Genomic DNA, 14,546 nt, shown 5'->3' on the forward strand with positions numbered 1-14,546 from the left:
AACAAAAGTAAAACTAAAATTAATAGAATCATACGATATGTAGAAGTATAAAATAACAAAAATAAAATCAAAATTAATAGAATTATAATACATTTAGAAGTATGACATGAATAAATAGTGTAATCAAAAGTTTAGTAGAATTAAAAGACATACAAAAATAGAATTATAAGATATACATGAATAAATAAGTGAAAACAAAAGTTGGTGGTACCAAAAATTTGGTAAACCAAAATTAATGGTACAATGTAAAAAGGGGTTTCGCTTATTAATAAAGGTTATTAATGAATCTCTCGTGCATACATATGAGTTTCGCAAATAAATTTACGTTAAATGTTATTTTGAAACATTTATTTAAAGCATTTTTGGACATGCAGCAATATTGAGGTTACCTGTGAAGCATTACTATGTAGTACGTACCCAAAACGATCTCAAAATATTTACGAATGACAGATGATGCATTATTGTTCGTGGTATTTAAATAGCTGGTATCATTTGATTTATAAAAAATTAGCCGACAATATTTTCACAACTTCATTAAAAATGATTTTTGTATTTGGGAACCATTCTGAAAACTTTAAAACTTGTCCTATTATCGGGACTTGGAAAAAAACACTATTAAGTACAATTTTAAAATTCAGACAAGACAACATTTATGTTAGCCCCTAGATTCTCCTTAAAATTTGAGAGTGCTAACTGCTAATATTGTACGATGACTAATGCACCAGGCAACAACATGGTAGATGTTCTCGATCACTGCCGTGTTTCACCATCACTTGATCTCTCCGTTACTAAAACTTTGCCCCTCACTTTCTTCGACATATTTTGGCTAAACTGGCCTTCTCTTAGCCGTGTTTACTTCTATGAAATCCCCTGTTCTACAACTGAGTTTACTCAAACAATTGTTCCGCATCTTAAAAAATCACTAGCCTCAACTCTCGAACACTACTATCGGTTTTGCGGTAATTTATTGATTCCCACAACTCTTTCTGACAATACCATCCCTGCAATTCGTTACTTGGATGGTGACTCGGTTTCGCTAGTTATAGCGGAGTTTAGTGGTGTTGCTTCTGAAGGACTTACGAATTTATCTGGTAATGATGCTCGAGATGTTGAGGAATTGCTCGCGCTTGTTCCTGAACTGCCACGAGGTAGTACTGATACAAGTGAAGATGGTACTGTTATGGTATCTCCTGTTTTAGCTCTTCAAGTGACTTTGTTTCGGGATCATGGATTCAGCGTTGGAATCAGAAACTCGCATGTTGTTGCTGATGGAAAATCTATGTACAATTTCATCAGGACATGGACGTCAATTAGTGCTAAGCAACTTATTGGCGAAGATGATTTTAAGAATTTAGATAGCCTTCCATTTTATGATAGGAGTGTGATCAAAGACCCCAATGGAATGGGCTCGATTTTCTTGAGGGAAAGTTTGCGCATGGCAGAGGAATATCAGAAAGATTTTGCTCATGCAGGGGATAAGAAAAAAATGGTTCAAGCCACATTTGTGATGAATCGAGCCCAGATCCATGGACTTAAAAACTTGGTGTCAGGCCAGGTACCACATGTATCGACTTTTGTGGCGGTGTGTGCCTATGTATGGACTTGCATGGCAAAGGCACGCGCAGCTCTAGGTCAGGAGACGAATGTTGAAGCTGAGGTAGTGGAGAATTTTGTGTTTGCCATGGACGCTAGGGCTCGTCTGGATCCACCAATAGCTTCCAATTATTTTGGAAATGCGGTTTTGGGTTGTTGGACTTCCCTAAAAACCATCCAGTTAGTAGGAGAAGAAGGCTTTGGGAATGCAGTTAAGAAAATAAGAACGGTTCTTGATGAACAGATAAACAATGAGGAGGGAGTGTTGAAAGGGATGGATACGGTTTTTGACAGGATTGAAGCTAGGAAAGGCCAGATGAGTTTTGGGGTTGCTGGTTCGCCAAAGTTTGACTATTACAGTGCAGATTTTGGGTGGGGCAAACCTAAAAAGTACAAAGTTATTTCAGAGAAATTTGCGCTTGCTGGATCCAGGGATTCAGAGGGTGATCTGGAACTTGGATTTTGCTTCTCAAAAGATGAAATGGATGCTTTCACTACCATCTTCACCCAAGGGTTGCTCAACTAACAAAGTATGCTTGGTTGGCAACATGTTCAACAATTTATCTTTGTGATGAGGTTCTTGATGGCCTAGCCTTGTACTGATATAGAGCATATTCATGTATTCTCCCACAATTACAAGAGTTCGAAAATCTACTTCTCTTTCAACTAAAACAATAATAAGGTTTTTGGTGGTCTTTCATGTAACTACATGAGTTCGGTTTCTCAGATGCTGCAGTCTTTTCCTTCTTTAGCGTAAATCCAAGTAATCTTCAGATGCTCGACTAATCTTTTCTCATTTAGTCATTTATTTGGCAGCAAGAATAAATATTTTCGCTTTAAAAGCAAGACTAGAATCTGATAACAAATTAATTCAAATCCAAGTAAAGTTCACCAGATATAATTATACTGGTTTATAAAAGCATTCAAGTCTGTTTTCGCCCTAGCCTCAGCTGTGAATCTCATGCGACATGATTTCTTAAAAACGGTTCAAGTGTTTATGTCTTAGTTGTTAGATAGGTTAGAAATGTAGGTAAGAATGTGTCAAACTTGCTGAGAAAACAAAGTTAAGAACAAAATAAAACTGACAAGCAAGGTGTTAATTTATCAATAACTCATCTGTCAACCAAGAAAAGAAAACAATACATTTCAATCAGGTTGCATATATAGCATTGCCATGTCTTCATATTGTGACAAGTAGCCCGCAGTTTTGAGCAATGCACACATGGTTTTAGCAATTTTGCTATAGTTTTTGACTTGGACATATATCTACGAAATTGTCAATGTTAAGTAACCACGGGTTGGGAGGACTCGAATCCGAGACCCTCCCTAAACCGAGCTCTGATACCATATGTTAAGTAACTAGTTCATCAAAAACCGTAAGATGGTAGAGGAAGACTCAAACAAGATCTTACACTCTTCAACAGTCAAGTACAAATGTGTAGAGTACTTCCAAAAAAACACGACATATATCATTTGATGTTGTTTCAATTTTGATATTTTAATTTTCTAGTTATGCCTAATTAGTTATAATCCTTTCATGCTCAAGATTCTATATTATCAACACTTGAAGTTATAATTTCCTAGTGGAGCACTGATCTTTGTCGTCAATTTTTCTGAAGTTACCCAAGAACATAGCTGATGGCCTGAGATAACAAGGTAAGAGCATCTCCAATGGGGGTGCCAAGAAGGTGCCAGCGCCACGTGGCATGACGTGGTTTGACACCCTTGTTAGATGACATGGGGTGTCAAATTATGAAGTGCAAACGTTTATCATACTTTCAAAACACGGAGTACATTATTTGATGTTGTTTCAATTTTGATTTAATTTTTTAACTACGCTTAATTATTTTATTTACACCATCATGTTCAAGATTCTATGTTGATCAACAATTGAAGTTTTCCTAGAAGTGCAGAATTGATCTTTGTCGTCAATGTTTCTGAAGTCATACATGAACATAGCTGAAATTAACAAGCTATGCAACATCACAACATAGATTACTCGCTTAGTCTCAACTCTCGGGTGGCCAGGGCCTTTATTCAAGCTCTGTTTCCAATATTCATGGAGCTTCTGTATGATATCTATCATTATTTGACATTAGTGGAATTATATGATTCTGAAGCGTTGGCATAATCACACAATAAAGAGAGGGGGAAAAAATCTGAGCATACGACATCATATAGGTAGTGTTAAAGAGTATAAGATGATATTCGAGCATTCCCTGCGTAAACTAGCATATAACAGCATAAAAATACAGGTGCAATAATATAAAATTAGACCCTGCCTGGATGGAAATGGATCAAGCCTAGCAACCGGAACACAAAGCAAAGGATGAGCCCTGGGGAGTGTCAAACCTATACCTTCTTCCATGTTCACAGTATTCTCACCATTCTTCCCTTCACCTCCTACTTTCCATTCAAAACATTGTATTAATACAGCAAATGTTGTAATTCAAGTGCATTTTCCCAGTGGTTTGGATCTCGGCCAATAGCCTAAATATTAACTAGGAGTCTAGTCTTGGCCGGTATATGGTAGTTTGCAGTGACACAATCTTTACTCGCTTCTCTGGCAGGGTGAAGTCTTAGTGTTTCTTTTACAACAGCTTGATGGTAAGGGAGATTATGGATATCAGATTCTGTGAAAACAATCTGCGATTAATACAAATAATCAAACAAGTGTGTGCGTGAGTAAACGAAATCAAACGGAGGAAGAAAAGATATAGACAGAAGAGAGATCCTCGAGTCCAGTTGAAACTGTCTCCTTAAAGCTATTTCGCCTCTCACCGTATGTGCGAGCCGATAGCCTCCCAGAATAAAACAAGGTAGCGGCGGCGTTACGGATAACTAGCACCTTCAGCGAGCTTGAACGGACACGAAACTATCACCGAGAGAGAGAGATTTGTGTTTAGAGGCGAATATGTTTTTGGTGTGTCTAACCCTAACGCCTTAGAGATGTTTATATAGGTGTAGATAGACTTGTGCGCTACTCTTTTTCATAATTAAATATCATTAATTATGGAATCGGTGTAATACTTGCAAGATACTCTATTCCATAAATAATCTGAAACAGAATCAGATTAAATATATCAAGACATACACCATATCAATTAATCTGAAACAAAATCAAATTAATTTATGCCATAATATTTGAGCCAAATTCTAATGGAAAATAATAATTTCCATTATTAAGAGAATATCATCATATCTCACACATCTTTTAGTCATAATGCTCAAAAATATGACTTACCAATATGGGACTTATACCCATATTTTTCAACAATCCCCCACATGGGTGAGATTGGTGATCTTAGTAGCACACACCAGACAGACAGACAGACAGACACGGAGTTTGACTTGGTGATAGTTTCTTCGATCAGATATAACATACGATAGGTAGAGAATGCTCCTTGAACCTTCGCTCGAGTAAGCATACCGACTTTACTGGTAGACAGTAGACGTGCTTGTCCTTGAACTGTTCGACCGTTTATGTAAACGATGATATACTTATCACTATATCGTTTCTGACTCGTTCAGCTCTCATGAGTATGTCCATTTTGGCCATGGAACATCGTCCTGGTTCTGCAGAAGTTTCTAAAGAATTGTGCCTCGCAATTCTCCTTTGAAGCGGCCCCACTTCTCTCCCACATAGGTGATCTTTATCTTATAGAGTAACCCGCGTTTACTCAACTGAATTCCATACGTTCACTCCTGAGCTCCATGTATTCATCAAAGATCATTAAAGGCTCAAAGCTTAACCTCGTACCTTACGGGTCTCACTGTTTCCTCATCATAGGAACAGGCCAGGGGTTACCCCCACAGTGATTTGGTCATCATGATTTAGTTGTCCCATTGAACCAAGTTCTTGGGATCTCCAGTCAGCAATGGTTGGGTGTCCACCATGATGCCGTTAAGCAATAGGCTTAAGGCCCATCCCTCTCGATGATTTCTCAACCACTTCTCTTGATAACCCTTTGGTTAGTGGATCCGCGATATTATCCTTTGACGGTATATAGTCAATAGTGATAATTCCGGTTGAGATCAATTGTCTAATGGAACTGTGTCGTCGTCGTATATGACGAGACTTTCCATTATACATCGTGCTCTGTGCTCTGCCAATAGCGGATTGACTATCACAGTGAATCCCTATTGCAGTTACAGGCTTTGGCCATCTTGGAATATCCTCCAGAAACTGACGTAGATATTCAGCCTCTTCGACGCATTTATCTAGTGCCACAAACTCAGCTTCCATCGTGGAATGAGTTATCACCGTTTGTTTTGAGGATTTCCATGATATTGCCGCTCCAGCTAATGTAAACACATAGCCACTCGTAGACTTAAGTGCTTTCTTGCTAGATATCCAATTTGCGTCAGTATATCCTTCTAATACTGCTGGGTATCTGCCATAGTGCAGTCCATAGTCTCGAGTTCCCCTCAAGTACCTTAGTACCCTTATAATCGCTTTCCAGTGATCAGCTCCCGGATTACTCGTAAACCTACTCAACTTGCTAATTGAGTATGCAATGTCTGGTCTTGTACAACTCATGAGGTACATCAGACTACCAATTATCCTCGAATATTCCAATTGGGAAACAGCTACACCTTTGTTCTTGGATAGGTGCAAAGTCATATCCACAAGTGTCCTAGCTTTCTCAAAGTCATCCTTAAGAAACTTCTCAAGGATCTTGTCAACATAATGTGGTTGACTTAATGCGAGACCCTCTGATGTTCTAGAAATTTGAATTCCCAGAATTACATTTGCTAGTCCCATATCTTTCATGTCGAACCTTGATTTCAACATGTCCTTTGTAGATTTGATAACTTTATCATTGCTTCCAGCAATAAGTAGATCATCTATATATAGTGTCATCATGACATAGCCATTGTCATTCTCCTTGACATAGTTGTTCTCGTTATCCTTGTAATAGGCACAGCTATCACATTCATTAATTTTGAAACCATTGGCCAGCACGACCTCATCAAATTTTTCATGCCATTTCATAGGCGCTTGTTTCAAACCATACAATGATTTCACCAATCTAAACACTTTCCTTTCTTGTCCTGGGACAACAAACCCTTCAGGTTGTTCCATATAGATTTCTTCATCTATATCTCCATTTAGGAAAGCTATTTTCACATCCATTTGATGTACAGTTAGATTACGCATTGCAGCAATAGCAAACATCATCCTTATGGACGTTATTCTCGTTACAGGAGAATATGTATCAAAGTAATCAAGGCCTTTTTGTTGCTTGTATCCTTTAATTACAAGTCTGGCCTTATACTTATCAATAGTGCCATCAGTTTTCAACTTCTTCTTGAAAACCCACTTGCTACCTAATGGTTTGCAACCAGTTGGCAAGTCCACTAATTCCCAAATATGATTTTGCATAATTGAATCAACTTCATTCTTGATGGCCTCTTTCCACATAGGCCCATCAGGTGAGGTAACCGCCTCCTTATAAGTTTTTGGGTCACCTTCTTCGAGCAAATAGGTCATAAAATCAGACCCATAGGATTTTTCCGTTCGTTGTCTTTTGCTCCTTCTCACTACCCCCACATTTTCGTCTTCACTTTCGTCACTCTCATTATCGTCATCTATAGACTCATGAGATCGTTTAGACGTTGTAGGTTGTTGGTTTCCTGGATTACAGGGAAACATCGTCTCAAAAAATGAGGCATTTCTTGATTCCATAATGGTATTCTTTTGAATATCAGGAATCTTGGATTCATGAACAAGAAACCGATATGCAGTGCTGTGTGGAGGATATCCGATGAAGACACAATCCACAGTCTTAGGACCTATCTTCACCTTCTTCGGTGTAGGGATCAGTACCTTTGCAAGGCACCCCCACACTTTCAGGTGTTGGTAACTTGGTTTCTTTTTCTTCCACATTTCATAAGGACTTACATCCTTATTCTTGCGCATCGTAATATTTAAAATATTATTTGCGCTTAAGATGGCTTCTCCCCACATCGATTATGGGAGCCCAGAGCTTAACAACATCGCATTCATCATCTCTTTCAGAGTGCGATTCTTCCTTTCAGCCACACCATTTGACTGAGGGGAGTATGGTGCAGTGACCTCATGGATTATACCATGTTGTGAACAGAATTCCCCAAACGGTTCAACATATTCACCTCCACGATCACTTCGTATCGTTTTGATTTTCTCAGTTTGTTGTGTCTCAACTTCTTCCTTATAGATTTTAAATTTATCTATAGCTTCGTCTTTGCTTTTCAACAAATATACATAGCAGTATTTTGTACAATCATCAATGAATGTAATAAAATACTTGTTTCCTCCTCTTGTTGGAGCGAATTTTAAATCACATATGTCGCTATGTATTAGGTCTAGCACTTTGGTGTTCCTTTCCACACGTTTGAATGATGATCTCGTTAATTTTGCCTCAACACAAGTCTCACACTTATGTTTTGGATCGATAGTAAGTTTAGGTATGTATTCTTTTGCACTTAAACGTCGTAAAGTGTCATAATTTACATGTCCTAATCTAGCATTCCATAAATTAGGAGACTCAAGCAAGTAAGCAGAAGAATTCTTTATTTCATTATCGTCCTTAACGGACATTACATTGAGCTTAAAAAGCCCATCAGTTAAATAACCCTTGCCTACAAACATACCACTCTTAGACAAAATAACTTTATCTAACTCTATTACAATGCGAAAGCCATGCTTATTCAACAGAGAACCAGACACAAGGTTCTTGCGAATATCAGGCACATAAAGTACATTCTTCAAAGTCAGATTCTTCCCAGAGGTCATCTTCAGGATCACCGTGCCTTCACCCTCAATGGTAGAAGTTGCTAAATTCCCCATGTAGAGCTTCTCACCAGCATCGGAAGCTTTGAGGCTAGAGAAAACCGCCTTGTCTGAGCAAACATGCCTAGTAGCACCAGTATCAATCCACCATTCACGTGGATTAGAACCGACCAGGTTCACTTAAGAGACCGTAGCACAGAGGTCTATGTCACCCATCTCCTTGGAGATATTCTCTACCATGTTTGCTTCTTTCTTCTTGTTGGGCTTCTTGGGCTTCTTGCAGTCAGAAGACCTATGACCAACTTTATCACAGTTGTAGCACTTCCCTTGAAATTTCGACTTCGAAATCCCTCCCTTGGGTGCCAGCTTTGCCCCTTTACCAGAATTAGCCTTCTTGGGCTTGGAGCTTTGAGCATGCTCCACCATGTTTGCCTTCTCAGTGGCAACGTTAACTTTCTTCTCGGACCCTCTGTTGTCTTCTTCAATACGAAGTCTAACAATAAGATCCTCCATAGACATCTCCTTTCGCTTGTGCTTAAGGTAGTTCTTGAAATCTTTCCATCCAGGTGGAAGCTTTTCAATAACTGCAGCAACTTGGAAAGACTCACTTATGACCATTCCCTCAGCATGAATGTCATGAATGATCACCTGCAGTTCCTGCACCTGACTGACCACAGTCTTAGAGTCTGCCATCTTATAATCAAGAAAGCGGCCAACAATCCACTTCTTTGCCCCAGCGTCCTCGGTTTTATACTTATGGTCAAGTGACTCCCATAAGACCTTAGCTGTTGGCTTCGCGCTGTATACGTTATACAACGAGTCAGACAAACAATTTAACACATAGTTCCGACAGATGTAGTCGGAGTGCTTCCAAGCATCAGTAGCATACACAGTCTGCATGTTACTCTCAGCAGTGAGCAACGGTGGTTCTTCCTTAAGGAAGCGATCCATATGCAACGTGGTCAGATAAAAGTGCATCTTTTGTTGCCAACGTTTGAAGTTCGTTCCGTTGAACTTCTCAGGTTTTTCAGCATGTGCAGCAGGCACAGTTGGCATAACAGGTGCAGCAGGCACCACGGGTGGAACAGATGGTACGTGCGTCTGTACTACAGGTGTATGCACACCAGTAGGCACCGCAGGTATGATCGGAGGAGTGAATCCTGCCGATATCTGTCCAAGAGGAACACTAAACTGTCCAATGACAATGTGTCCCACAGGCACATGTCCCGAAGGCACATGTCCAACAGGCGTTTGACCCCCATCAGATCGTACGATCCGTGCGTTAGGGTTAATCGGCTGCTGGTGAACCCCATCAGATCCAGTGATCTGTGCGTTGGGATCAGCCGTCATGTTCATCGAATCGTTCACAGTTTGGTTCTCCATCGATCTGTTACTCAACAAAATAAGCAGATACAGATGTATCAGTCACAGATGTATATAAAATAAATAGCTTTAAGATTGTGAAAACAATCTGCGATTAATACAAATAATCAAACAAGTGTGTGCGTGAGTAAACGAAATCAAACGGAGGAAGAAAAGATATAAACAGAAGAGAGATCCTCGAGTCCAGTTGAAACTGTCTCCTTAAAGCTATTTCGCCTCTCACCGTATGTGCGAGTCGATAGCCTCCCAGGATAAAACGAGGTAGCGGCGGCGTTACGGATAACGAGCACCTTCAGCGAGCTTGAACGGGCACGAAACTATCACCGAGAGAGAGAGATTTGTGTTTAGAGGCGAATATGTTTTTGGTGTGTCTAACCCTAACGCCTTAGAGGTGTTTATATAGGTGTAGATAAACTTGTGCGCTACTCTTTTCCATAATTAAATATCATTAATTATGGAATCGGTGTAATACTTGCAAGCTACTCTATTCCATAAATAATCTGAAACAGAATCAGATTAAATATATCAAGACATACACCATATCAATTAATCTGAAACAAAATCAAATTAATTTATGCCATAATATTTGAGCCAAATTCTAATGGAAAATAATAATTTCCATTATTAAGAGAATATCATCATATCTCACACATCTTTTAGTCATAATGCTCAAAAATATGACTTACCAATATGGGACTTATACCCATATTTTCCAACAGATTCTTCTACCAATCTGTTCTTCCCAACAACAGTATCTATTTCTTGTCTAGCTTTTCTCATAATGTTTGGATGGTTGATTAGTTCTGCAAGTGCCCATTCTGTTGTGATGGCTGCAGTATCTGTTCCGGCTCCAAAATACATACTGCAATTTAGTACAAGCATAAGTTAAAATAACAATTAGTACCTGATGATAATGACTGACTATTTGGGAATTTTAAGATGATTTTATAGCAATTAAACAAAACAACGAAAAATTATATTAATGACTTCTATACTTTAGCAGAAGAGAATGCATATAGCAAGACGACTAATATTTAGTATTAGGCAAGATATAAGTTAGCACTTACCAGTATGAAAGCCTTGATGTTCACTCTGCTCGACTTAATCTCAAGGCTCTCATCTTCTGATATGTCGAGCAAGATATCAAGTAAGTCTTTCTCCATGCCACTTTCTTTCCTTTTCGACCTCACCTCTCTGTGCTCCCCTATAAGCCTTATACGCTCGCCTCCAATATCAACAGCATGTCTAGCTTTGGCCTTTTTCAACATCACATTCACCATACTCTCATCTTTTGGTGTCTAACTGGTTGAAGACGATCAAGATTTGACCAACAAGAAGCTCAGACATGCATAGTTTCTTTACAAACTTCCAGTATGGTCCATACGGAGCAAACGAAAAGTTTTGTGAACCATATGTTAGGTAGGTACTCGGTGGCCTCAATGTGAGGCCTGTCTGACCAAGATGCCTCATGTGTTTTAAGAAACTCTTTCGCCATTTCCGAGGCAACAATAGAATGATTAGAGCCAAGGAATATATGGATTAAAGGTCCATAACGTTTCGAGAGCTTGTGAAGAGCCTGATGTGGTATCAGAGCAAGAAGGTGGAGATGGCCAATAATTGGAAATTTGATTGGGCTTGGTGGAAGGCTAGAAGCAGTTCGACTTCTAAATGTGGCTCGCAGTAAATGGTTTGGATGAGCCAAATGAAGAAATACACTAGGTAAACTTGAAAATTCTCCATGATAATCTGAACTTAAAGAAGAGGCAATGTAATTTCCGCGCAATATCTCTTTGTTGAATTAGTACAATTAAGTAATTAAGTCATTTCTATGGACTGTAGTTTAAAAGCTGAGTATTATACAGGCATCAACAATATAATTAATGTCATAATTATCAACTTGGTTGCTTAATATTGGCACAGTTGTTTCTAATTCTTTTTGTGTCTCAACTATGTGGTCATATATAGCTGGGTGACCAATATTTTCATAGTCGGTCGTATCAAATACCCAAGATCGTGTCAAATATATAATACAAAAAGCCTCGCATTGCAGCAGATTCTATGCAGTTTTTCCATTGTTCTTCTTACAAAGAGTTTGTCTCTTGATTTGTATATGTGATAAGAGCAACTCCTTTAGAGCTTGCCAACGCTCACGTGGCTTGGCTTTTTTGATTACTAACTTAATGGAGTTGCATGGTTGCCAACCAAAGTTGCCAAATGTACGATAAAAATCTATTAGGAAATAAAGGCATGCTGTAAATGACCATAAAAACAGCATAAAAGCACAGGTACAATCATATTGACTCAGATCCTACTTGGATGGAAATGGATCGAGCCTAGCAACTGGTACACAAACCAAAGGATGAGCCCTGGGGAGTGTCAGACCTATACCTTCTTCCATGTTCACAGTATTCTCACCATTCTTCCCTTCGCCTCTTACTTCCCATTCAAAACATTGTATCAATACAGCAAGAGTTGTTTGGACAACCTGCAATGCTAGTGAAGTCCCGGGACATCCTCTCCGTCCACTTCCAAATGGCAACAGATGAAAATGTTGCCCTCTAACATCCAACTGACTCTTTCCATCCCTGATATCTTCACTACTCATTAAATATCTTTCAGGTTTAAATTCAAGTGCATTTTCCCAGTAGTTTGAATCTCGGCCAAGAGCCCAAACATTAACGAATAGTCTAGTTTTGGCTGGTATGTGGTAATTAGCAATGGTACTATCTTCACTTGCTTCTCTTACTATTAGTGGACCAGTAGGGTGAAGTCTTAGTGTTTCTTTTACAATAGCTTGAAGGTAAGGGAGATTTGCGATATCAGATTCTTCAACTAATTTGTTCTTTCCAACAACAGTATCTATTTCTTGTCGAGCTTTTTTCATGATGTTTGGATGGTTGATTAGCTCTGCTAGCGCCCATTCTGTTGTGATGGCAGAAGTTTCTGTTCCAGCTACAAATACATCCTGCAATTTTATGCAAGAATAAGTTATGTCTCAACTGTGATTATCTTCCAAACATTAAATGTAAAATTACTCTCCAACTGAATGAAGAACATGAAATAGAAGTCAACTGCTTACATATGTAATTTATTAATGCAAGATGACTTAATCAACTCCGGAATCTCTGCAGGCCAAGCTACTGCTTACATATTGGCATGTTGAGAAAAGTGCCATATTTTTTTATGCAGTTTGACTTTGTTTTAGGATTTACCCTAATTCCTAAATGTGTTAGTGTCATGAATTTAAGAAAAGGGACTGTCATTTTCTGTGCTCATAGACATGTTTATGGTGATGATTATTTCTGAAAGTTTAAGAATCTTAGAAAAATGTAAAGCAATTAATTGGAGAAATTGAGAAAATATTAGTGACTATTAACGTGCAGTGTTAGATTAGATATATGTTACCAGTATGAAAGCCTTGATGTTCTCTCTGCTCAGTTTAATCTCAAGGCTCTCGTCTTCTGATATATCGAGTAATATATCAAGCAAGTCCTTTTCTGCGTGTCCCCCATTGCTATTTTCTTTCCTCTTCCTCCTCACGTCTGTGTGCTCCTCTATAATCCTCTCCATCATTTTGTCAAACCTTCCGCGTATATCCACTAGCCTCTTCCTTATTCCTTGTAAATCCAAATTCTTGCAAAACCATATATAATCGGAGACATTAAACTTCCCTGTAATTTCAGCTACCTCTTTAATTAAGTTCTTAACTTCTCCAGCTTCATCCTCATTCTCTGAACACCTCTCCCTCATAAGCATTCTTGAAATTACATTGTTGGTCAGCCTCATAAGCTCAGCTCCAATATCAACAGCCTTTCCAACTTTGGCATTTTTCAACATTACATTCACCATACTCTCAATCTCTTGCTGTCTAACTGGTTGAAGAAGATCAAGAGTTCGACCTCCAAGAAGCTCAGACATGCATAGCTTCTTTACGAACTTCCAGTATGGTCCATATGGAGCAAATGAAAAGTCTTGTGAACCATATGTTAGGTAATCCGTGGCCTCAGTTTGAGGCCTGTCTGACCATGATGCCTCGTGTGTTTTGAGAAACTCTTTCGCCATTTCAGGAGATGAGGCAACAATACAAGGATAAGAGCCGAGAAAGATATGGATTAAAGGTCCATAACGTGTTGAGAGCTTGTGAAGGGCCTGATGTGGTATAGGAGCAAGAAGGTGGAGATGACCAATGATAGGAATTTTAAGAGGGCTAGGTGGAAGGCTAGAGGTTTTTCGACTTCTAAATATGGCTCGTAGAATGATGGTTGGGATGAGCCAAATGAAGAAGTAAAACACATAAACTTGAAAATCTGCCATGAAAGTTAACTTGAAGAAGAAGAGGCAATGTGGTGTTCAAATTCTACATGATGCAGTTTATATATACTAAGCACAATCTGGTTGAGTAGGTATAATTGTGAAGTTTTGTTTCCAATTAAGTAACCAAGTCATATTGATTAAGACCGATAATGATCTGGTCCTGTTTAACAATTAGCGAATTAGCGGTTAGATTAACTGTTTTGACTAGCTGATTGAGAAGTTGTTTTGATAAGCGGATTAAATTTAACTGTTTTGAATAAAACTGATTCGTAAATAAATATTTTAATTAGTTCTTTGTATTTTCACGGGACACATGAAAAATCATCTAAACGCTCCTCCGAGTAGTTTTTTTCAAGATTAGTTTTATGTGACCAAAGCAATTTCAATCACTTAACTACCAAAATCTAATTTCCAAACAGATCATCGTTTAGATTGTGACACATATTTTATGTAGACTGCAGTTTTAACGCTAAGTCTGAGC

General features: G+C 38.6%; 2 protein-coding genes across 2 annotated transcripts; one reads left to right on the forward strand and one right to left on the reverse strand.

Moving 5' to 3' along the window:
* The first annotated feature begins 667 nt into the window (after positions 1-667).
* LOC141717266 (phenolic glucoside malonyltransferase 1-like) lies at positions 668-2,403 on the forward strand. Its single transcript, XM_074519359.1, has one exon. It carries the CDS (start codon positions 710-712, stop codon positions 2,117-2,119), a length of 1,410 nt encoding a protein of 469 aa, XP_074375460.1. The 5' UTR covers positions 668-709; the 3' UTR covers positions 2,120-2,403.
* Positions 2,404-11,830: 9,427 nt separating this feature from the next.
* Positions 11,831-14,083, reverse strand: LOC141717267 (cytochrome P450 93A3-like). The gene is made up of 2 exons (XM_074519360.1): positions 13,157-14,083; positions 11,831-12,716 (listed from the first exon to the last, which is right to left on the reverse strand). Exons 1-2 carry the CDS (start codon positions 14,063-14,065, stop codon positions 12,060-12,062), a joined length of 1,566 nt encoding a protein of 521 aa, XP_074375461.1. The 5' UTR covers positions 14,066-14,083; the 3' UTR covers positions 11,831-12,059.
* Between the last annotated feature and the right edge of the window lie 463 nt (positions 14,084-14,546).

This window comes from Apium graveolens, chromosome 4 (assembly GCF_009905375.1).
Source record: "Apium graveolens cultivar Ventura chromosome 4, ASM990537v1, whole genome shotgun sequence".
NCBI classification, from domain to species: Eukaryota; Viridiplantae; Streptophyta; class Magnoliopsida; order Apiales; family Apiaceae; genus Apium; species Apium graveolens.